The 26,368-nt window shown below is 38.8% G+C and overlaps 1 protein-coding gene across 2 annotated transcripts; it reads right to left on the bottom strand.

Moving 5' to 3' along the window:
• Nucleotides 1-119: 119 nt before the first annotated feature.
• NAIP (NLR family apoptosis inhibitory protein) lies at nucleotides 120-26,355 on the bottom strand. Of its 2 annotated transcripts, none has more exons than XM_081944681.1 (15): nucleotides 26,263-26,355; nucleotides 22,289-22,866; nucleotides 20,866-20,965; nucleotides 19,325-19,406; nucleotides 18,772-18,820; nucleotides 17,985-18,110; nucleotides 15,076-15,175; nucleotides 13,486-13,567; nucleotides 12,064-12,121; nucleotides 8,375-10,477; nucleotides 7,831-8,007; nucleotides 6,364-6,525; nucleotides 3,816-3,902; nucleotides 3,476-3,640; nucleotides 120-2,226 (listed from the first exon to the last, which is right to left on the bottom strand). In XM_081944681.1, the coding sequence occupies exons 2-15, from the start codon at nucleotides 22,863-22,865 to the stop codon at nucleotides 1,862-1,864; spliced, it is 4,233 nt and encodes a 1,410-aa protein (XP_081800807.1). In that variant the 5' UTR covers nucleotide 22,866; nucleotides 26,263-26,355; the 3' UTR covers nucleotides 120-1,861. The 2 variants fall into 2 exon arrangements, with proteins under 2 accessions (XP_081800807.1, XP_081800808.1); XM_081944682.1 differs by lacking the exon at nucleotides 26,263-26,355 and adding an exon at nucleotides 24,908-25,035.
• Nucleotides 26,356-26,368: the final 13 nt, after the last annotated feature.

Raw genomic sequence — 26,368 nt, forward strand, 5'->3', positions numbered from 1 at the left:
TAAAGCATTTTTAACACCATGGTCATGTTTCCTTTTGTGGAGTCTTCTGTGGATTATACGCAGATGGTTATATATCCTCCCAACAAAACACGGAAAATGCAGAATAGCAGAAGAGCCTATTTTTCATCTCATACCATGTCTCCTTTTATTGTTTGCATGATAATTAATTGTATTTTGAACACACATTAGCAGTTACAGGACTACATATGAACCATATGAATCTTTTTTACTAATTTGATGTATGTTTATTGGCTAGCAGCATACCTAATAACATGCATAATATATATTACATTACATTTATTAAGGTTATACTTCGGTTTCCTTGCTTAATAGATAATCAGACACAGAAATTCAACAGGGTTTTCTAACATGCATTGGGATAACTTTTGATCAGGAACACAAGCCTAAAGGAGGTAAAGCATGCCCAAGTTGTGAACTGAGATTTAGATATCTTGAACAACATCATGGCCTTATCCTGTAAGCTTATTATATTTTGAAAAAACAGCAGAAAAACACATAAAAAGATAAAATAACAATTGTAAAATTATTACCGTACAAGAATAGACATCTTAACACATCAGCATAAATGATCTACCAGTTGAGTGGAGCAAAGGAGAAAGAAAAAATAATTATGCAAGTAGGCTAAATACTACATGGAATGAAAGTAGATATATCTCAATCAGGAAAAAAAAATGCTGTAACATGGGGGGAAATGCTGATAGATGTGAGAAAAAAGATTAAAATAGTAGTAATTCTTCCCAGATAGGCTTAGGATGGTGTCTCCAATTACATGCCGGTTACTATTCCATCCATTTATAATTGTGTCCGAATTTGGACTACTACAGCTTTCCCATCAATGGGAAAACTGGCCTAAAACCAAAAGTTTCAGCAATATACAGAATTGCAAGTGGTGTTCAGCTACAGTTGAACTTTTAAGTAAATTATCTCAGCTGCCCATGCTAACTCTGCCATGGAATCAGAGGGGTGTGGCACCAATCAGGAACTGGTACCAATACTGATGGGGAAGAGCTTTCAGAAAAATGGGAATCTGGTTGTGGAAAAAAGAAAATTATAGGATGACACTGGAATAAATTTTAAAATAAGTCAATAAATGATGAGAATATGTATAAGGCGTACTAAGGTTAATACGGTTCAGTGAACTACCATTTTTGGAGTATAAGACGCACCTCCCCCCCCCCCCCAAAAGAGGGTGAAAATTTGGGTGTGTCTTATACACTGAATGTAGCCCCATCCACCAGTCCCAATCCCTTGGCGTCAGCCTCCCAGCAATTTACCACTTTGCAGCAAGAGGCTTGTGGAGGCTTCAGTAAGCTATAGCAATCCCTACAGCCTGTAACAGCTGATGATCGGGAGAAATTGAAAGTGAAACTTGCTGTTTGCTCCATGTAGCAAATTGCTGGGAGGCAGATTTTTTTTTCTTGTGCTAATCAGGCTGGCTGCTGCAAAGAGGTAAGTCAACAACTATAAATGCCTATAGAATGTTCAAATTATTAGACTTATTTTTTAAAGACTGTTTTATTATTCTAGACAATTTAATAAATGAAGCTTTTAAAAATAAATCCTTGATCTGAAGAGGCCAAGTGCTATTGTTTTAAAAAGTGCTATTCTTTTAAATAGCAGAGAATAACTACACTTCCAGAAAGCACATCAATTTTAACAGCATCTGTACAAGTATAGTCTGAAATATAACATTATAAACTATATTGTCTGTACTGTTTGTTGCAAGGAGGCAAATTTCTGGGAGGCACAGGCAGATATTTTTCCCTTGTTTTCCTCCCCAAAATCTAGGTGCATCTTCGGAACATCTTATACTCCGAAAAATACGGTACATTCCACTTCTTTATTCATTAATAATAGGTGCAAATGGCAATATAAATTTCCAAGTTAAGCTTAAGTCTTTTGACTGGGGATGTTGTTCTTTCATAATCTCAAACATGTTGAGATCCTTCTCATCGAACAACCAGCCAATCATGTTGATTGTCTTGAGGCTGGGCAGTCGAGAAACACATTGGACAAAAGACTTCACGGTTGCTGCTTGGCATTTGATTTGATGTGTAACAAGGCGACTGAAATCCATACTTTGTAAGTCTGGCATGTTGGACAGCGTTTGAAAGAAATTCCTCCAAGTCTCTTCAGTAATTTTATGGTTGACTGAGAGGCATAGAAATGCAAGTTTTTGAAAACCTCCATCAGCAGCTACTTTTGCTGAAACAAAAACAATGAATAAAGAAATAAAATTATTTTGAAATAAATTCAAGTCATGAATACAATCAGCAAAGAATCAGTGCAGGTAGCATGATGGCTAGGAAATTTGGGGAATTAAAAGCCACACATCTTAAAGTTGCTAAAGTTGAGAAATAGTAAATTAGCATAAAAAGGAGCTTCCTCTTTATAATAAAAAAGGAATGAAACTTAGGATTCATTTGAACATAAAATATTGACTTGTAATATTTTAAAGCATTAGTTCTTTCCTCAACATGGCATAATGTTATTCCATGGTAGCAAACACTTGACAAAAAGAGGTTTCATTCAGTGGTGGGATTCAATTTTTTTTGCTACAGGTTCTGTGGGTGTGACTTTGTGGGCGTGGCAGGGAAGGATACTTCAAAATCCCCATTCCCTCCCCACTCCTGGGGGAAAGTTCCTATATAATCCCCATTCCCTTCCCACCCCTGCTTTCCAGCTCCATTCTCCTGTTCAGGGCAACAAAGATCAGCTGGGAGGCAGTGCAGGCAGGGCCAGCCTATATGCTGGTTCTCCGAATTCAAATTTTTCCGCTACCGGTTCTCCAGAACCTGTTAGAACTGGCTGAATACCACCTCTGGTTTCCCTAATGTCTGACAAAGTTGGATGGGCCATTTAGGCAATGACCAAATTTAAATGAAACCATCACAGAAGCCATCACACAAACCATTGTCTTCAAGGGCATTTGCAAGAAGAGAAATGGGTTACATGCATCAGATTGTCATTGTAAAAAGAATGTAATTTATGGTATTAACATCAGTTGCAAGAATTAGTAATTACTTCATACATTAAAGAATTACAAAATGTTCATCGTTTGCACAATAATGCATGGGATATCACTGTGGCTTTTACCGCACACTTTATTTCATGAGTATCCATAGCAAGAGATATCATTTGCAAGAGATATCATTTGCATTACCTTATCTTTCAGTTGAAGGAAATTATGTACTTAGTCACATCATGTAGTTCAAACAAATTATATCATTTGCAATATCTGCATGCCAACATGAACATTACATTATTTATGTCAGTTAACCTGACAGGGTTTTATGTGTCAAAAGTTGCTCTAAGAGGTTTTAAAATGTGTTTGTCAGCTCCATGCTCATATGAGGGATAAGATAGGCCAGGCCAAATCTATCAACTGGATGATGAACAGAGTATGGGCCTATGCTGAAAAATTGTATAGAAATTATCTGTTTTAAAAACTTACCTATTTCCAACAGGCCTTCAGCACTTAAATACAAAGTAAACTCCAACTTACGAAGATTTGGAAAATGGAAACATTGTTGAATAATCAATTTAGCTGCATGCCTTATTCCTTCTCCATTCGGTAGAACAAGTTCTTCCAAATTCAGAAGAGAACGTAAAGCTAATGCTGCAAAGTAAAAAAAAAACATGTAGTAATTGGGTGTCTCCCAAGAAACTGTATTGTCCAGATAGACTATATAACCTATTCAAGAAAATGCAACATCATAAATGCTGAATTTTCTAGACCAGCACTATACCATAGCTCAGAACATATTCATAAAGAATGAAAAGTTAAACCATACCCAGCGCTCTGCATGCTTCCTTGTTTTCCAAATGCAATCTTGAGAGATTCAGTATCTTTAATGCTGTAAAATTTGGCAAAACAGCAGCTGCAACATATAAAAATAAATATCAGCATAAATGAACAACTACAAATAACTGCCTGCAATTCAAATCAACAGATGATATGATTAAAGTTTCACCAATACTTTTACAATAATAAAATGCTTTTCATCACTCTTTAATCTTTTTGTAATCCATTTATCTGAGGTTTTTATGGCCAAAATCTGCAAGATGATGGGTGTGTCACCGCAATCTATGGTAAGCTCTATGTCAGCATTATAAATATCATGCAGAATTGAATCAGAGTCCAAGGCAGAGCTATCCTTAAAGTTCCAATTTAATAAGACAGACATGTTGGCACATCTGTGGAATCCCAAATCTGAAAACTTCCTGGGATTCCACTCAGTTGAAAGTTCATGATCTTTTCCCCACATCCATAAATCCTTCACATGGTCCAATCTTCCTCGGCCACGCTGGCATCTCCACCCAGCTGGTTCCGGTCAGGTGCAGAGGTGTGGAGACAAAAGATGACCTTGGCTTCTATAAAGGAATGACAACAACACATTCCACAACTCTACTCCTTTCTATTCCCCGCTCCCAATTACTATACTAATGAAACAACATAGTGAAATAATAGAAAGTGTGGCAGGCCAAAGATCCTAAAAGGAACATAACTACAGGCCTGACACTCTACTCTTTTGTATATGAATGTAGTATCAACCTATGTATAAAAGAGTTGGCTTTGATCATAATACCACAGTCACCATCTTGCAGATTTTGACATAGACACTTCTGAATCTTCCAGTTCATAGGACCTCTTGCTACATGAAAAGGAAATTGGATTGTTTGTGGGAATGAAGTTAGAAGAAGGAATGACCTTGAGTAGCAGAAGGAAAAGCCATTGCCAAAACAGACAAAAGAAATATCTCTTGTTTTCTCAGGTTACAGTACTGCCTTGACTCAAGTTTCTTTTATTCAAACGTTGTCTTGGTTATCAGTTCTGTTGTGAATTAAGCTCTCCTGCCATAGACTTACATTGGTCGCTACTGATTGGCCAAGACGCACCAGCCAGCTGGCGGGGGGGGAATCCAGCCACCTGATTGGTCTATCGCCTGACAGCTCGACTATAAAAGAGCTGTCAGCTGTCAATTGCTTGCTGTTTGCCTATCTGAGATTTGCCGTACTTCTGAGCTGTTGTCACTGTTTAAATAAAGGTTGTGTTAGCTTCAACCTGCCTTGCCTCAGTCCCTGTCTGCCTCGTTCTCCCTAGTTCTTCCTCCTTTTCCTCAGGGTCATTCATCCTGTCCACTGCAGGCAACCTTTTATTGTTTTTCTGATTACAAATATAACAGCATATCCACAGGGGTGAGCTTCAAAAATTGCAGCAACGGGTTCGCTGCCCTGTTGCTGGTTGGGTGTGGCCATGGTGGGTGTAGCCTAGTTGACCTCCTGCACCACAGCAGGGGGGATTTTCCCCCTCCCCAGGTTCTGGAGGTTTCGTTTGAGCCTCCGGGAAGGCAAAAACAGCTGCTTCTGGGCTCCGGAGGCCCTCCAGAGGCCAGAAACAGGCCTGTTTCTAGACTTCTGGAACTTCCAGTAGGCTCGTTTTTCACCCTCCATGAGCCTCCACGCGGTCCCTGCACTTACCTGGCATGATGAACAGGCCGCATGGAAACTCTGGGGAGGAGAGGGTGGGAGGGGTGAGGTGGACATGGCCAGCAGTGGTGGGTTTCAAATTTTTTTAGAATCTCTTCTGTAGGTGTGGCCTGCTTTGTGGGAGTGGCTTGCCCGCCATGTGACTAGGTGGGAATGGCTTGCCAGACATATGATTGGGTGGGCGTGACCAACTTGTAAAATGTGGTGAAACTCACTTAACAACGCTCTTGCTTAGCAACCAAAATGTTGGCTCAGAAACTTTGGCATTTGAAGCATGCAACTCTTAAAGCTGTCAAGTTACAAGACCCTTGCACCCCTAACCCTTTAGGGGAAAAAAACAGGAAAGTTCAAACTTGACAGCTTTGAGACCTGTGGACTTCAACTCCCAGAATTCCTCTTCTCGCTCTTCATCTTAATGATGTGCGGACGGGTGGGGGGGAGGGAGCTGGAACTGGTTCTAAACAGCACTGTAGATTTGTGGAACCTCTTCTATAGAAGAGGTTAGAACTTGCAGGAACCCACCCGATGGCCAGCCAGGGTTGGCATTGGGGTTCGCTGAACTGGGCAGAATTCTAGCTAGAGGATCACCCAAACCCATGTGAACCCCCAGCAGCCCACCCCTGCATATCCAGCACTCTTATTTCATAGCAACATGTGTATAAGAACAGAGGGGAAAAACAAACCAGATACATCATTTCCCAAATATGTTCAGGTCAGCACAGAAGGCTCTAATCTCTGCGATATATTTTAAATTAAGAACTTCATGGCCTTTGAATTGTCACTTGTTTGTTATTAAGCAAAAGTGTAATTTGGTATTAATACTGCAAAAGTTGTCCATTAAATTTTTCTTACCAAGGGCATACAGATCGTCATCTCCAACATTCAAGTCATGGAGTAGAATTTCAGTGAGCTTCTTGCAGGAAGACATTGCATTCATAAGAGCTCCCATACCAAAGAAAGTTGAGTTTTGCAAATGGAAGAGAGAGAGATTTGGAAAGTTCCGTATGAGTTCAACTGTAAGAGAAAAAGAAAAAACATAATGTAATGTGAAGGTTTTTCAGCTACTATTGACTTTAGTAGTGTCAGACGTACAGTAGATTTACTGCATGTTAGTTAAGAATCTATTCTACATAAGCGTATATTTCACTTCTATTCCTTTTTACCCTAGGCATGAACAAACCTGCCAGTTTCATTTTCTGCTAGTTCCTCATGATATGAATTGCAAGTTTCTTCCAGTCGGATTTCCACATCAATCTATGATGTGGATATGAAGGAAAGCTATGCACAAACATTTTATGTGCATTGTAGCATATGTACTTTTTGTATATATATTTTTTTCTTATTTAGTGCCCCAGAATTTTGTGGCAATACTGATATAATCTTAATGATTATACAATTAACGGTATGAGTATGGCATTTAAAAATAAAATTTAAGAATGAAACACAGTGACTTTATTAAAATCCTCACTTTGTTTTGAAGCATTTAACCCAATTAGTGCTTCCCATTAGAGGGGGGTCAAAATAGACACAAAAGACAATTGCAACATTTCGCTTGAGTCCCCAGCCATTTGTATGTCCATGCCCCACCAATGCATGCACAAAAGTGATTGGGGTTGCATCCCAATGCTGCAGTCAGCATTTTGCCTAGATTGGTTGGTGGGTCTATTTGTTTATTTATTAAATGCGTAGACTGCCTAACAGCATCACAGCTCTGGGTGATGTACAATATTAAACAGTTTGGAACAATGCAATACACAACTTGATGTCACTGCTCTTAGTTACACACTGAGATTACTATCACGTGGTTGTGACTACCTAAAGCCCCAGTGAATCCTTCTTCACGAAAAGACTATCTGTTCCAGAGGTGGGTTGCTACCAGTTCGCACCAGTTCAGGTCAACCAGTAGTAGAAGTTGCGAGTGGGTCGCCGAACTGGTAGGGACAGCAAGCTCACCACAAACCCCGTACCAGTTCCCTGGTCACTGTGACATGTTTTTTTTTTGACATTTTTAATATTCTGCGCATGTGCAGACCTATTTACAAGCAACTACACATATGCATATGCACCAAACCGGCAGTAACGCCGTCAAAAACCCACCCCTGATCTGTTCCATTTAAGAGTCCTCTGATCTGGACTTACTACATTCAGAAACAGGACAAGAATTCTCAGTTCTAATATTACTTAAAAGAAACACATTTTTAAAGAATGGGTGTTATCTTAGGGGGAAAGGATAAAAGCATTAAACCTCTTAGTTTTTCATCCATATGCAACCAGTTGTCAATTGAAAGTACTCTTGAATTTTATACACATAGCACTTACCAAGCCAGGCAGAACTTTCTTTGAACTGAACATTGCAGAGAATCAATTTCTCAATGTTGTGAAGATTTTTGAAGCCCTCTGGGATGGTACCAGACATATTCTGGCAGCCAGATAGATTCAACGAGAGTTCCTTTAAAAACGTGTATTTGTCCAAATTGGCAAAGAGTGTTTCTGAAACTTATAAGGCAAATAGATAATCAATACATTTATTTATTAATATGTAAATTGCATTACTCGGGTTCATCATGATATCCTGTGCATGCTTACTGAGAACACAGTATTTAGTGTGTTTTATGGCAAATTGGTTTGACATGCTTGTCAGACTTAATGATACTTATTATTAAGGAAATGCTCAAATAAATCAAGCAAAATCAAACAGTTTTCTCCCATGGTTCTTGGTAACCATTTACGTTACTCCTAATCCTCCAGTATTTCCTGATTTATTTATTAAAAATCTTTTTGTAATATTTCCACCAGGAATCTTGGAAGATCCAGCAATATTGAATATTGCATTATAATTTAAAAGCAAAATAGGTAGAAGTACCTGGTGCTGAAGCGCTCCACTTAATGTCAAGGGATTCAAGTGAAGACATTGAAAGAAGTAGGTTTTCTTCCAGCTCATTCAGTTCAGTATTATCTAAGCTGCAGATTTTAAAAGACTTCAAGTTCTCTTCAATAGCCGTCTTGATATTCTCAAGGAGGCCTTTGCAATTTTGCAACTTCAGTTCAATATTATCAAAAAATGAGAAGAGCAATTTTAAATTTGCAACATCAGGGGCTTTAAGGGAAGTCATATGTCTGACAACAAATGTCAGATATGGAATCTTCTCATGGCTTTTCCCACAGAGAAATGGAGTTATTATGGAATCCGGAATCTCTCTGCATGTATAGGTCTTAAAATTATTAATATTATCTAAGTTTTCTTTTAGTTGCTGAGTAACATTACTGAAGAGTTGAAAAGCTTGAGTGTATATTGGTTCAACCGATGGGGCCTTCAAGTTGAAAAAAGCACTTTCTGCTGCAGCCATATCTATCGATTCCTCTCTGCCTGCAAGCATTTGCACAAATCTACTTGGTAAGAACAAACTTTCTGGATAATCCAGACATAATTTACGGATGGATCCACTTTTCAACAAATATAACGGAAGCTCTTTTCCAGTCAGAAACTCTAAAATCAAGGGTGCACAACCGGAAACCATATTGCTTTGATAGGCTAACTCAATAGCAAATGCCAATACAGTTTCAGTGAATTGTGAGTGATGATATTCTGGAATCAAATTAGAAGCGGCGCTGATAAGCTGATATTTCATTAAATTAAGGTCTGGAGTTTGCTGCAAATAAATAGTATTATCTGAATGGCTTTCAGGTGGCTTCTTGCAACTGAGTAAGTTCAGTAGGTGGGATATTATTATGGGTACTGCTTTGGATGGTTCACTGCAAGCATATCTCAAAATATATTGGTAGCGCCCATTAATTTTCACAAATGTGTCGATTTGCTGCAAGTATTCCAGGCCTTTATTTATATCTGCCTGCACATCTGAAGCCAGGAGCTCACTCATTTTTTGCCCTGCAAGAAATTCTTGGAAGGAAAGGTGGAAGAACTTATAGAGTGGCTGGAGCCTTTGGGCAGTAAACTTGCTCAGCAATCCAAAGTAGAGCGCGTCCTCCCCGTTAACTCCAACTTCAGACAGGTCTTTTTCACTGAAGTTAAAAAGGGATTTGAAGAGACCTTGTAAAGCTAATTCACCACAAGCAGACATCACGGCTGTCATGCGATCGACTTCTTGAGGATATTTCAACAAGCTGTACAGCTTGTAGGCTTTTAAAATGACCGTACCAGTGAATATATCGCCACTGGGATTCTGAGCCCAGTATGAGGCAAGGGCTGCAACAAAAAGAGGAGTCTTCAGCATGGAACGCATAGTCTCTTCGTAGGACAATTGAATAAAAAAGTCTCCCAAAAGCCGAACGTTGTACGAAAATAGTTTTCTTAACAGATAGAGGGTGCTACATAATGGAAATTCCAAAATACTGAGAAGGGTGTTTGCATGTTGACGAATTCCTCTAACTTGGTGAGGACGAACTGCAATGGCCAAGCAGTGTTTGTTCAAATAGTTCTTTTGAATCAAATCTTCAATTGCACAGGGAAGCCCATTCGTCTTGTCAAACTCATCCAAAAGGAACAGGGCCTCACTAGTTAAACTTTGACATATGTTCTTCAGAGAATCTTCAGTCAAGGTCCCTTTAAGCCCTATTACCTGACTGCAGATAAGGTTGGCCAGACTTTGGTCACGTTCCCCAGAATTCAGGGACAAATAAAAAACTAACTTGAATCTGCTGAGCATGGGACAACATCCAGAGGCCCAAAGAATTGCTATTTTCCGAAGCAAAGCAGTCTTTCCACTACCTGCCTCTCCTTCTATTACTGTAATGGAATACAAGCTCTCCAGGACATCCGGCAATGTCAGCTGCTGCTGTGGTTGGTTACTGATGTCCTTGGAGACAATGGCCACATCCCCGTAAAGCAATTTCAAGTCAATGGCAAAATGAGTGTGATCCCCAAAAGAAAACGTTTTCCTGAAACTGAGATCATTATAAGCCTCTGAGAGCTTTCTTTGCAGCCATTCGTATTCATCCAGAGCAATGTCTGTAAAAGCAGAAATGAGATATTTGCCTTCATGAAGTTGATTTGACATATTTTAACTGTAACTGTTATTTGTAATTGTTCATTTCCATTTATTTGACTGTTCTCCTGTTGGACACGCACCGTTGGGTGTGTCTTATACACTGAATGCGGCATTTTTGGCCTACGAAACTCCACCCCCTTTGCAAAAATGGTCGTGCAGAGGGTTTGGGAGGCCTGCAAAAATCAGTGAAAAATGGGCCTTTTTGGCTCATTTTTAGTCTCCCCAGCCCCCAGGAGCATTCTACAAGCCTCCCAAAGCTCTGCATGCCCTTTTTTGTGTGAAAAGCTGACCGTTTTTTGCTCATTTTTGGACTCCTCCCCCCAGCCCCCAGGAGCATTCTACAAGCCTCCCAAAGCTCTGCATGCCCTTTTTTCCCCCAAAAAAAGGAGCTGTGCAGAGGGTTTGGGAGGCCTGGAGAGTGCAAAAACTTTTATTTATTTATTTACCTCTTCAAAATCATGGTGCGTCTTATACTCTGGGACGCCTTAGTATAGTCCAAAAAATATGGTAAATAAATAAAATAATTCTGTAAACTTAAAATGTTTAATAAAGATAATTATGATAACTCCTATGTATGTAAATTCATGTGAGTGTGTATGAGAGTGAGAGAGAGAAAAAGATAGTGATTAAGCACCAGGCTAGAAATCAGGAGACTATAAGTCTCTCATCCCTAGGAAAGAGGGAAGGGCAAGCCAATTCCCAAAAGAAAAACTTTGCCAAGAAAACTGCAGGGTCTTATCTAAGCATTCATCATGAGTCAAAATTGGCTCAAAGGCAGCCCATTATATTATTATTATTATTATTATTATTATTATTATTATTATTATTATTATCATCATCATCATTATCATTATCATTATCATTATCATTATCATTATCATTATCATTATTATTATTATACAATTGTATCACAGCGGTCAGTTGTTTCACCGGATTTGGCATTGATTACTAGTCGGGCCCAACCCAGGAGCCTAGGACATCGTAACGTATTTTTGTAATATACGTGTGTATTATTATTATTATTATTATTATTATTATTATTATTATTATTGTTGTTGTTGTTGTTGTTGTTGTTGTTGTTGTTGTTGTTGTTGTTGTTTAATATTTTATTTTAGACCAGTGACTTTACACTTATCAGGTTTGGTTTACAGCAGGGGTGTCCAAACTTGGGAACTTTAAGACTTGTGGATTTCAACTTCCAGAATTTTAGGAGTTGAAGTCCACAAGTCTTAAAGTTCTCAAGTTTGGACACCCCTGGTTTACAGTATACTATAATTTAACATCTACATAAGGCATCTCTCTTGATTTCCAGTGGTTCAATGCAGTTGACTGTCTGCCCCTCATTTGGCCTGAAAGCTTAGGTATGCTAATACAAATGAAATCCTTTAAAAAACCTGTTGACTCAGTGAACTGCATACAAATGCTATACAGGTGTTTTAGTGCAAGGTTATTAGACCCTGAATAAACTGAACACTTCACATTCTTATCTTAAAATTTAAGGCAAAATCTCAGTGATCCATCTCATTGCATGTGGTAAAATACTTACTGGTCATGGCTGAGCTGACAGCTTCTATTTCATTTGAATTCTCATTGTAATATGTTTGCTAAACAAAAAAAGAAGCATATTAAGGTTCTGTCCTATATAGCACTGAGAAGGACACTTTATTTTACTTTATTAAATTTCTGTTCGTTCTATTTAGTCTATTAGAGTAGATTTTGAAGACACACTTGGCCTTCAGAATAGTTGGTGGCACCAACTACAATCTATCCCATTAATTTCATGTAGACCATTATTTCATTTTGGATGACAAGACAGAATCTTATGGAACATTGTAATATGAAAATATTTACTCTACTGGCATTGCTCTTCCATATTTGCAGATTAAGTTGCTACTATAGGTATTGCACACATTGATAACATGATTCACTTGGGGCACAGTTGCTGACAACAAATCTAGAACTACCCCAGGGGTGGGTTCCTGCCAGTTCTAACCTCTTCTATAGAAGAGCTTCCACAAATCTACCATGCCGTTTAGAACCGGTTTCAGCTCCCTCCCCCTGCCCATCCGCACCACGCTTGCCCCACCCGCCGCTCACTGATTGGCTGGCTCACCAATCGCCCCACCCGCCTCGAAGAGTCCTATCTAAACCTTAAAGTCTTAAAACTCTCAAGTTTGAACACCCCTGGGGGTTTTTTTCTAAAGGGTTAGGGGTGCAAGGGTCTTGTAACTTGACAGCTTTAAGACTTGCGTGCTTCAAATGCCAGAGTTTCTGAGCCAACATTTGGGTTGCTAAGCATGACGTTGTTAAGTGAGTTTCACCACATTTTACAAGTTGGCCACGCTCACCCAGTCACATGACTGCCAAGCCACTCCCACTCAGTCACATGGCTGGCAAACTATTCCCACCCGGTCACATGGCCAGCAAGCCACTCCCACAAAGCAGGCCACACCTACAGAAGAGGTTCTAAAAAACTTTGAAACCCACCACTGAACTACCCCCACTACCTCACCATCAACCTCTAAGAAGTAACATGGCCATTATGGTACCGAACCTTCTTCTATTTCACCCATTTATAATTAATGGTACTAAAAATTATATAAAGATCCAGCACAACCAATAGATGTTGCGTAATATGTAAAGGAGGTATTGTACTATATAAGATGTAAGCTAATTATACCAGCTAGATAAGAAATGTAGTATCCTTTTATTTTCTGAGATTCTATTATCGTTTTTAAAAGCAATCACCTCCTATTCAGTGAAGCTCATTCTTGTGTGGGTCTATAGTGGCACCCTGAATTTCTGACCAAAATCTAAAATATGTGCATACCAGGGACAATTTCTTAGAATGTTACACAAAAGCAGTAACAATTCTTGTTTTTTTTCCTCTGACCCTTCCACCTGTACAAATGGAAATTAAGTTCTATTATGAAAAAGTTAATCTATCAAATCCTACCCTCTGTTTTACCTTTTCATGCTGTGACTTGGCCTCTGGTTGCATTTTGCTATTTTCCGATGATATCCCTCTTTCTGGATTTGATCGCTTACAACTGGAATGCATTTTTAAAGAATAGCTGTGTTAACCGAGATCAACAAAATGAACCGTATGAGATACCACTAGTATTTGTTAGCGCACTTAGAGAGTGCACCATTGAATAATTGAATCTTGCTATTTTATTTGTATGTTCTAGCTGGCACCAACCAGTCTGTTTGCCTTAAGTTGCTTTCTTTTTTCAAACAGATAAAACTATACCTCTATACCTATACCACAGCCTAGGATCCATCAATAGACTATGTGGTCTACTCCAATCTAGAACCACTTGTGATGGCTGAACTATAATCGTCACCAATCCTAGCTATCTGCATGTTTTGCTAATTAAGATGATAGAAATAATAGGACTAGCACTTAGACATATACTACTTCATAGTGCTTTACAGCCCTAAGTGGTTTGCAGAGTCAGCATATTGCCCCCAACAAGCTGGATCCTCATTTTAATATAAGAAGGATGGAAGGCTGAGTCAACCTTGAGCCAGTGAGATTTGAACTGCTGAACTGCTGGCAATCACGAGTCAGCAGAAGTAGCCTGCAGTACTCTAAGCACTGTGCCACCACGGCTCATAATAATAATCTGATACATGTGACAAGCACCTACACTTCTTTTCTGCAAACTCCAATTTGGAAGTTTACAAGGCTTCTGTATATCTCCAGACATTAGGGACTAGGTGTAGGAGAAAATAAATTGAAGTTGAATGCAAATTAAATAGCGCTGTTGCTAATTCAAGATTAAGAAAATACATCTGCTCTGGGGGAGGGCATTCTTCTTTATAGTTGCATTTATAGCTTAAGAGTCCTGCTGAATCCAACCAGATATCCACATTTAATAGCTGTCTGTTTGATAAAAAAAAGAGACTTCTATACTATTTGGAGGGAAGAGTGATTGGTGCACCAAAACTTTAAGACAGGATTGTTACAATCTGGTCATGAAGCAATTCTTTAATATAATTAGAAAATTAAAGTTAGCCCAAAAGTGGCAATATGGGTGAGTGGTGAGTGGTGCTTCTCACCATCATATTGCCATATTCTGGAGAGTTTGAATCTGTGAAGTCCTACATTATTATACATTATTACTGGTTGCCAGTTCTTAGCATTGAAGTTAAGGAACTCACAATGGTGCTTAAAGCTATCCATAGGACAACTTATTCATGTACAGTCCTTCTAACTTTTCTCAGTGGAAGATTGGAAGACATCCTGCTTATCTTGCCATGTTTTGTTTGACTTCTATATTGAATTCATTTTTTTATCATGATGGACCCACAGTGTGGAAAATGTTTTACTGGGGTTGGAACAAACTCCCTAGGAGGCCCCACTCAGTACAATTTAGAGAGTAATTAAATCAACCAACTATGGTAAAACATACGTATTTATCAAAATATCTATTTTTTATTATTATTTTATTCATTTCTACAAGAGTGGCAAGTATTTGTAACTTATAAACAAAGTTATACCATTTTTATAAATTACATTGTAATCAGATAGTTCAGTACAATCTTCACTTACTGGGGGAAAAATTTCACATGTTCTTGCCAAGGATCATCAGTTTCTTCCCAGTTATTCAAACACCCATTACAGCAAAAACACTGTACAGTATCATTTTTCCCTACAAAAAAGGCAATAGCAGTTCAACATTGTGGGGCAGGTGTATACACATGGTATATACACAAACAAACAAACACACACAGACACACACACACACAGAGACAGAGAGAGACAGAGACAGAGACAGAGAGATATAGAGAGAAGAATGCTGTCATCAATGTTTGATCAATCTTTTTCTTTAATTTTTATCAGAAATCTGTAATACTCCCTTTTGTTTCAGTTGACTTGTTAACACTACATCAAGATCATTAAATATAATATTAAATGAAAATCAGAAAACCAAAGTCTGCACCAGGGACATGCGATCAGGGGAGGCAGAGCCTCACCACTCTCATCATGAAAAGAAAAAAAAGGGGGAAAAGGAAAAGGCACACGTGGTCCGATTCCCTGTCTTCCTGAGTCAACATGAAGGGGACCGCAGAGCGCGTTCCACCAGTTCGCGCTTCATGGACCCCTTCATGTTGACTCAGGAAGGTGGGGAATGGGACCACGTGTCCAGGAGGCTGAGGCTGCCTCAGCCTCCTGCACACATGGTCTCATTCCCCTCCTTCCTGATGACATCACCAGCCTCACCAGCCATAAACCTCACCGCACGTCACTGGTCTGCGCTCTGTTACTTATAGGTAGAAGGAAGGGAACATCTATTAGAACGCATAGAATTGGTCCTTTTGGGGTAAGATGAGGAGAATTATTGATAGTGTAAGGGAGGGTGATACATGAGAGTGATTATGAGAACTTGGCTGCTACCTGGAAGGACTAACTTGTCAGACAATATGAACAGATGATGACACCTAGTTTGCCAGGAAATGGGGATTGGAATGCCATTGTTTGGCCCATATATCAGGTAGGATCAGTGCAAGTTTTGTCCTGATTGACTTTGGCATACTTAAATGGAAGATCCTCTTCTCAATTTTAAACGTGTAGCTTTTCTTGAAAATAAATTAAATGACTTGAGGACCTAATACAAGGAGCCAACAGTTTTTGGTCCTGGGATACCCTTTATGATTTTGGGACTGAGAGCTATAAGAAGTGTGTCTAGGAAGACTTTATGGGGTAATTTTACAGAACAGAATGAATATATTAAGGCCACAGAGACTTGGGACACCAATGTTGACTTATAATGTAGAAAAAATAATAATCATTAAAAACCACACCATTAACAATTAACATCTTCCCAATGTTCTTTCATCAATCTTATGCAGTAAAGGACTGAGAAAGATAGGTGCGCAGCTATGAGGCTACGTGGATTCCAATAATGGAATGGAATGGAATGCAATAGAATAGAATAAAATAGAATGGAATAGAAGCCAAGTGTGATTAAACACACAAGAGCCTCTGAACAGCTCACAACAATAAAATTATAAAAACATAAAACCATGAAAAATACAATGCTAAAAGCTAAAAACTAGATTCCTTAGTCATCGTAGAATGCCTTGACAACATTCCAAGGCTCCTATCACTTTACTCCAGTGAGTGGGTGAAGAGCTAGGTCTTCATTAGGCCAAATACCAATTCAAGGAAATGTATATATATCAAGATGTATCATTTATGTTAAATTCCCATCTCCTTTTTTTGATACCTTTGTACATGCTTCCTTAAACACTTAAATACAACATACATAGAGCTAAGCCCTCAACCAAGTATAATTTCTTGATTTTAATGAACAGCCTACAAAAGCCTGAAAAAACATGCTGACACTTTAAGAAATACATTATTTAAAGTTGAAGTGTGTTAGATACTAGCTTCAGCTATAGTGATTTTCACCAAGGTCCTCTGTTCTGGCGGGAACAGAAGTTTAATCTCATTGGTCGAAGGGTCTGACAGCTCCCTATAAAAGGGCTGCTGTCAGATTCAACCTTCGCTGGATTGTACATACTTGTTATGTTACAATAAAGAGCTGTTGTTGCCTAAGCCTGAGTGTGCTTTTCCATTACCCGATCTAACAAAGTGTCTCTTAAAGTAACTGCTCCTTTGTTGAGGCTTTCATAAAAATTGAAAAAACTTGAGCTGCTTTAATGAGTACCACAAAACTACTGTGTTCACACCTATTCAAAGCTGAAGTTATTCTCCTCCGAGTTATTTTCCATTACTGTTTTCATCAAACAGTAGTAAGATTAAGTATTTAGAGTAATGTGGTTAATGTTTAATTCTCCATCAGTGTTTCTCAATCTTAGCAATTTTAAGATATGTGAACTTAAACTTTCAGAATTCCAGGAACCCTGGGCATTGAAGAGTACACATCTTAAAGCCACCAAACTTGAGAAACACTGCTTTATATACAAGGAATTTAAAAAAAATTAAAAACAAGTTTCCTAGGTGACGGAATTAAAATTACTTTAATATAGACATCATTTCAAAAACCCAGAGGTGTTATTCAGCAGGTTCTGATCAGTTCTGGAGAACTGGTAGCAAAAATTTTGATTAGTTCGGAGAACCGGTAAATACCACTCTGACTGGCCCCACCCCCATCAATTCTCCGCCTCCCTAGCTGATCGGGAGGGAATGGGGATTTTGCAGTATCCTTCCCCTGCCACGCCCACCAAGCCACACCAGAACCGGTAATAAAAATGTTTGAATCCCACCACTGCCAAAACCTGCCTTTTGATTTGACTTAAAATAATGTACAAATGTTTTCAAAACATTATTTAAAACAGCAAACGAATACAAAGATATGCAATTAGAAAGAAAAGGTGATTATTAATTAGAACTGAATGCAAATAAGAAAATTTTAATCAAACTCCAATAACACTTTGCAAACATTGGTAAATAAGGGTAAGATTATTGGGAGGGGGGAGCAAAAAAGGACTTACCTGTATAGAAGAAACCAACTTTAGCCAGAATTGCTGGGTCAGCATGTGCATCTTGTGGCCACGTTTTGAAGGATTCCAGGCGAATCTCTTCGTCCTTATAGATGTTCAAAAAGGGTTCTAGGTCCTCTTTTGCAACCAAAAATATCATAAAGTTTAGGAACAAATACCTGAGATATTGTCAATGAGACATATTTTCATGATTTATGTCTGTCAACTGTAAATCATCATTTCACTGGATGTCTTTTTTTTCATGTGTACAGAAACATTTATACGGCTTTCACTATTTATGCACAGGATGGGATTAGAGAAGAAAATGATTCTGAGTTAAATTGTACTCCATCGTGAGTTCTTAATGAAAAGTGTTTAAAATAAACACAGGGCTAAGTAAATAAATAAAACTCAGCAGCTTTTGAAATGTTTCAAAGCTTTGACAAAACAATTAACTGGATAATCTTATCTGTTGCAATCAATTTTTGCCCTGCCTGCACTGAACTGATATATATATGTATTGCTGAAAAGGTTTTCCATCACTGGTCTATGAACACTAAAAATTAGTTTTAGCAGGCTACAATAGGAAAAGGGAACTCATAATGCAGATCATATGACATTCTGGACCTCATGACCATTAGCATAGTCTTGCAATCTCACATTCTTCAGATGTTTTTGATAACAAGATCCATAAGAGCCAGGCAATGAGACCAATGGTCAAGCTTGAACATCCAAAATATCTATGCTGCTTCCTTGTGATTTAAATCACAGGCCTAGAATTCTATTTCCATTACTGTACCTGGGTCAGAAGGTAAACATTTCCTGGCAGATGCTGCAAAATGCTTCCCCTAAACAAAACACAACGTTAGAATTAGTTTTATCCATGCTTCTATTTCTTCCATTATTTTGATAATAAGTTCTACTGATGCTTTGAATTCAGTTTATAAATACTGCACATAAATTGCTATAAAGACTCCATTGAACAGTTTTGTTCAAGTAATCTTTCTTTGATGTGCCATGAGTTTAAACTTTGACAAATAACTATGTCTTGAACAGGTGCAGTTCTCCCCCCCCCTTTGTAGTCCTCCAATTAGGATTGTTCTGGACTCTTTCTCTCCCCCCCCCCCCTGCCCATCTCAGCATTAGGTAACCACTGTTTAAATTTCCCACAATATTCAAACATTCTAACTTTTAATTTTGTGAAGAAAGAGAAACTAGAGAAATACTTTGCAGGAGGTTTAGTTAGATTTTGCAACACAAAAATTAAGATTTTGAGGATTATCTCATTAAGAGTATCTCCTTAAACAAACATAGGCTAATGTTTCAATAAAATAAAAATGAAAAAACAATACCGTAGTGCCAAAAAATCCACAATAACTTTCAATATACTGTTTAATTTCATTTCTAGACTTCTTCATTTGAAGAAATTCACACCTATAAAATAATATAATGGTCATTTATATATTTTTGGTTATCACAACAGATATAAACAATTAATAAAATTTCAGTCTGTCCTGGCATTTGACCAAAAGCTTGAAGCACAAATGTAAATATGTAGTAATGGGTATGATGTATTGTGGAGATTTTCTACAATGAGCAAATTGAGTTTCATATTATGAAATAAGAAGGATGTGTTGTTCTAGTTTTTATTGTCAGGATTCTTACACTTATTTGCTTTAGAACTAGCATACAAATATCCAAGAGCAAGGTTCTTCTAGCTGGTGCCTGCCAAAAATGTTGGATTATAAATTCCACTATCTGCTGTAGTAGGTTATTTGTAATGCTAGCTGGCAATGATTATTACAATCCAAGATATCTTGAGGATATCAGGTTGGAATTTTACCCACTAGAAATTAATGCATAAATGTATCTATTCATAATATTTGCATTGTATTTCTAATAACAAAACTACTATATTGAAATCTGACTACCATTCCAATTTTCAGAATGGTGGTGTTGGAAGATGGAACAGTGATAGGTTGGGGCTGTTGATGGTGAAAAGAGTTGTTTCTTCTACCTGTTCATCCCAAGCAATCCAGAGAGAGTCATTTGTTGTATGGAATAAGGTGCCAATCAGCACCCTGGAAGGGCAGGAATAGGTCAGGATAGCCTAAGGCTTCCAAGCACCCCTTCAGTCTACCTATAGTATGTTTTCTCATTCAGAATTCCTTTGTGTTTACTTCTACGGTAATATGTTTATGTAATGGCATAAATGTCATCGTTGTTTGTTACTGATATTTAAGATATAGGGTTGGATCAGGGTTTATAAATCCAACCATGATGGGGATTTAGTTTATACACACAACTTATTATGAATATTTCTAAAGCAATACATAGCATTGTTCAAATAAAAAATGATGGCAGTTTATATTAACATAAACCTATGTAAGTAAATATTTTAAAAACTATTAAAATTGTTTGAAATGTACATTTAAAAGACATTCTTCCAGGATGCAGGGTGGATAAAATTCAATTTCATTTCCAAAAGGAGAGTGTTTCACAGACACAGAGCAACAAAGACATTCTAACAACACTTTTACAACTGAGAATGCATATGGAAGGCATTTCTATACAAGTAACCAAAAAAGAATACTGCAATGGCCCTGTGGTGTATGAATATTGAATTATGTTGTTATGAGGCTATATTACTATCACCCTACAATGATTGGTCCTTTTCTTCAAGGATAATCTGGAGACATGGTCAGCAAAGAAGCTTGTGGTTGGTGGTCGCAGATCAAAGAAGGCTCTTCTGTACATTTGGCTATCTTGGATTTGCTTCAAGGGATCTGGTAGTGGAATCTCAGCTGCTGGGAATATAACTACAGTACTGCTATCTTCAATATTAGAACCAGGAATATAAAGAGATTGTGAAATTGTCTCGTGTATTACTCACTCAGGAAACCATTTTGCATGTTCTTTCCATGGATCATCACCTTCTTCCCAATTTCCCAAACACCCAGAGCAGGCAAAACACTGAACTGTATCTTTTATGCCTGCATGAAAGACAATTACACAGAGGTCAGCTACTCATCTGACTCTGGGTACTTTGAAGCTATGCTTCTGGAAGACAAACCAGTACAATAAGAATGTCAAACAAGCAGAGGACTGTATTAATAGGGAAAGTTATATTAATCATCCTTGTTTATAAAACTCAATAGATTCATCCTATATGCATATCGATAGTAGATATACAAAATGCTATATTGAATTTATAGACTTAATTGTAGCTTCTACTGGATGCCTATAGAGCAAAACATGTAAGCCTCTACTTGGCTGGCCAAGGAAAAATAGCAATAGTAATACTACTTAGACTTACATACTGCCCCATAGTGCTTTACAGCACTTTCTGGACAGTTTATAATGTCAGTATATTGCCCTCAACAATCTGGGTCCTCATTTTATTGACCTCAGAAGGATGGAAGGCTGAATCAACCTTGAGGATTGAACTCCAGGCTGTGGGCAGAGTTAGCCTGCAATTCTGCATTCTGCTCCACCAGGGCTCAAATACCAGGACTGCTTGTTTATTGGACTTGCATTGCTGCCTATCTTACATAGAACAACACTGGGTGACTTACAAGCAGCAGTCAAAATCATAAAAAATACAACCATTTAAAACAACAACAACAACTTTCCTGGTGTCCCAGGCAATTCTTTTGATCCATGGGCTTACGGTCCAGGCACCTCCTGGAGAAAATGAATAAGAATCCTGCATTGCCAAAAAGCCCAATTAATATGAATGAGCTGCCAGAAACACCAGTAAAACGGCTTATTTGGGTTTGTGGTTTGGTGTACAGTAGGAATAGTGCAGAGGTAGTATTCAGCCAGTTCTGACTGGTTCTGGAGAACCGGTAGCAGAAATTTTGAGTAGTTCGGAGAACCGGCAAATAGGCTGGCCCCGCCCCTGCTGCCTCCCCGCCGATCTTCTTTTGTTGCCCTGAACAGGAGAACGGAGCTGGAAAGTAGGTTAGTTGGATGGAGAGGGAATGGGGATTTTGCAGTATCCTTCCCCTGCCACACCCACAAAGCCATGCCCACAAAGCCACCCCACGCCCACACCACACCCACCGAACCAGTAGTAAAAATAATTGAATCCTACCACTGGAATAGTGCCACTGATCAACATAAAAATGGTAATATTTCTCAACAGCAAAGAGTGTTGAAAATGTGGTACAATTATAGGACAGCAAATTGTGGCAGTATTGTTTAGCAGCCCATTAGCCAAATTTTGCATCTCAACCAAAAACCTGTAACGTTTTATGTTCTCTTTGCAGCGTGGAGATTTTAGAAATTAGAAAATAAATATGCTTTGGGATTACCTGTAAAGAAAAATCCAGCATTAGCCAGTAAAGCAGGCTGTATCTCTTTGCAATAAAATGGCCAGTTGGTGAAGGATTCAAGTCTTGACTCCATGTCTTTGTGCTTATCTTTTACTTCTGGGGAAGCATTCTCTGGATTCTGTACTCGAGTGTCATATTTAGAGATGTTACCAACCTCTTTGCCTAAAATAAATTCGCAGCTGGACCATCGCTTTTGATGTTCCTCAAAAGGAGTCCTTTCAAGACTTCGTGCAAGCAAAACTAATCCACAGCAAAAACACTGTATTGCAGTCTTAACACCGGTGCAATGGAAGCCAGCTGCAGCCATTTCTGAGGGCGCCCAGGCTGATTTACAACCATTAGGCAGGGGGAGGAAAGTTTTTAACCTTTTGGCTTCACTTCTCATTGTAGGATTAAACCCTCTTTGCAGTTGCTTGCGAATTTGCCGGTATTCTTGCTCCATTTCTTCCATCATTTTGCTAAAATTAAAATTTGCCTGAGGGTAAAAACTCTCAATATAAGTAGAATCCAGCTCTGTAATGTCATTGATATCTGCAGAAGTCTCTTGGTCAGCCATTCTACAGTATTAAAAACAAAACAAAATTGTAAGTCAATACATCATAAATGATCTGGGCTCTGAAATTACATTCTTCATTGCACAGAGTACCGGTAATAATAATTACGGTGTTTGCTTTTTTCCAAGGAGTCAATAGAAAGTAGTGCTATCCCAAGGAGTACATTTTGCTAATTTTTTTAGAGCATTACTTATTACATTTTTAGTGCCCAGCCAAATTGATTAATCAAGACATTTTTTACTGCTAGCAACCGGAGAGATTGATTTTCTCCATGATGGTCTAACCTTAACCTTTTCTTTCAAGTCTTCCAATGATACACTCATTGCCACTCTAAATGAGATAGCCAGAGAACAAGGTTAAAGTATAGTGTAATTCAACAGTCCTTGAGGTGGCATACATCTGACTGGTCTAAAATTTGCTGCTCTAACAGCTAAGTCCTATTTCCAGGATGGTAATGGGTGCTGTCTTATAGTTTTAATTCAGGAGAAGTTACGGAAGACAACTGGCTGGTTTCCTTCCCCTCCGACTGAGCTTCAACTGCTAGATGAAAAAACTACTACTCATCTCTACCCATAATATCTGCTAAAGAGTGTCTAGGTGAATGAAGGTAAGGATACAGATTTCCCATCTAGTCAACTCCAACTCTAGGGGGCTAGTGCTTATGTCTGTTTCTTAGCCGAGGGAGCCAGTGTTGTCTGAAGACAATTCTGTGGTCATATGGCCAGCATGACTGTACAAGTGGTGGGTTGCCAATTTATTTTTCTACCGGTTTGGCCATGCTCCTGTTGCCCCTACAACCGGTTCGCCCGATCCGGGCCAAGCCGGGAGTAACCCACTCTGGACTGTACCCTGAGGTACATGAAATAATGTGACCTTCCCACCAAAGTGGTACCTATTTATCAACTTGCATCTGCATGTTTTTGAACTGCTAGGTTGACAAGAGAATGAATGTTGGGTTTAGCCAATTATCAAGTTGCGTATCTAGCAGGCTGCAGGATCAGAAGTGCTTCCTGCCTCCAGTTTGTGAGCGAGACTATTTCTGAATATGCGACAAATTGTCTTTCCAATGAGCTTGCTTTCTGTTTCATAATGTTCATCCTTTACTGTTGCAACATGACAGCTGGGTCATTTTTGGAAACACAATTTAGCAATTTTTGAAAAGCACACTAGAACTGTGTTCAGGATTATCCTGGAGGATGGATTACAGGCATGAAGGAGGGTTTCCAAGGAATATCAGGAGAGCATCTACCCTCCAGCTTGTATCCATCCTCAGTCCCTGAGTCTATCAGTCTAGGAGGAAAAGGACAGGATTCATTCACAGACTTTATAAACTCATCCAAAACCACAAAATTGCTCAAGATTTTGCTTATCCTGGCGTATTATGAACATTCACTTGGTGGAAGATGGCCTTCGAGTTCCTCCGCCAGGCCGTAGAAACAAAATCATAGGCAGGATGTCAATTATTATGGTAATCTGAAGTCAGTTTCTGCTAAAAGGGATTTACAGGTTACTTCCTCCTCTTCCTTTCCTGGCACTTTTCGAGCGATTACAGAAACCCATATGAAAACTCCTGTGCCTCCTTTTTGTAGTATGAGTCTAGTACAGAGGTGACAAACTCAAGATCTGGGGTACTTAGATCTGGCCCACAGGGCCGCCCTGGAAACAGCGAAGGATCAGCCCGCAGTGCTTCTGCCAGCAAAAATGGGCTCCTGAGCTCCGTTTTCAGCTTCCACGGCCTCCTGCAACCCTGTTTTCACTGGCAGAAGGTTGCAGGAGGCCATGGAAGCCGAAAATGGAGCTTAGGAGCCGATTTTCTCTGGCAGAGCACTCGGGCCGCCACAGGCAGCCAACACAAGTGATGTCATGCTGGCCAGGCTTACTCTGTCCTTCTGAGGTCAAATACAACCCTGATGCAGCCCTCAATGAAATCGAGTTTGACACCTCTGTGGTCTAGTATGTCCCAGCAATGTAGATATAGCGGGGAAAAATTTAAACAACCCTAATAGAAGAAACTTCAATGAAATTTCTTTTAAAAAGAACTTACGGTTCATTGATATAGAGGTAGATTTTGTGCACATGGTATGTATGCTTGTTCCCTCACCATTTTTTCTTGTTACTTGTTCAATGCAAAAACTAATTTCCAGGACATTTTCTTATGCGTGAAGATGAAATGCCACTTGCAGTTCAAATTTGTGTGAATGGCTTAGAAATGAAGAGAGCCCAAATCCAAATCAGAAATCACAACAATCTTTGGGCTCCTTGCTGTGATACTAATAAAGTAACGATTCTGGCATTAAAAGAAATCTTTATTCTCAACAATGCACTATTCACTATTTCTCAATACCTACAGGAAACACTTCAAATTAACATCGCCTGTCTTTGTCTTTGAGTTTGAACTTCATAGTCTTGTAAAAACCCACTGTCAGCCTCCACTTTGCTTGCTTGCTATCAGCTGCCATAGTAATGGGGAGGGTGGGGGCTCGTGGTATTTGGGGGAAATTACTAGGTACTGGAGGAGTTATCATGTAGGGAGTTTTATTATTACCATCTTATGCGCATGCTGATGGCTCGTGTTTGGGCTTGGTCAAGGTCAACCGTCTCTGCATACAAGATGAATGAGGCCACTTGAAGATGCACCCCACATGACACCTTTGGGAGTTGGGACATTGGGTTGGGGTAACTGGGGGGAGGGTCTTGGACAAACATTTGATATGTACACCGCCGCCCCGAGTCCTTCGGGAGAGGGTGCGGCTAACAAATAAATTATTATTATTATTATTATTATTATTATTATTATTATTATTATTATTATTATTATTATTATTATTATTATTATTATTATTATTATTATTTCACTTTTTTGCTTCAGCTCTTGCTTCACTTTAGCTGTTTTCATTTCATGTCCAGTAAAAGTACCTTTATCTCTACTCAAATGGAGTTGGGGGCTTTCTTTCTTGGCTACTGAATGAGGCATGCCTGACACCCACTGTACACGAGCTCAATTAAAGTTGAAACTTAATGAGGGCAAACAACGGGCTGGGACAGATGTGTGACATTGCAATTGAACCAAATAGCAGCAACTGCTTCCTTTAAAAAAAAAAACACTAAACTGACACGGAATGGAACACAGAGAAAAAAGATAGGAGGAAATAGGAATGCATATTTCTGTTTTATATGGTCACTGTATTCTTTGACATCGTATATTAAATAATGTCAAATTCATTCTCAAATATAGTTGAGTTTCGTTGCAGACATTTCATTACCCAAACTAGGTAACATCATCAGAAACATCTGCAAGAAAACAAGCAAGCTCTGAGAGCACCTAGGATCTCTTCTTTCAACCCTGAGCTACAGATTTCTTTCTTTATGGATAATTCAGTATCAATCACTGGGACTTACCTGTTTCCAGGTCCTGATTCACAGAGAGTTGAAATGAGTTGCTTCAGGGGGAAAAGGATCTCTCAGCCCACATACCAAAAGAAAACTCTTCCTTTACAGGAAAGAG

Source organism: Natrix helvetica (genome assembly GCF_964273705.1).
Source record: "Natrix helvetica genome assembly, chromosome: 2".
Taxonomy (NCBI): Eukaryota; Metazoa; Chordata; class Lepidosauria; order Squamata; family Natricidae; genus Natrix; species Natrix helvetica.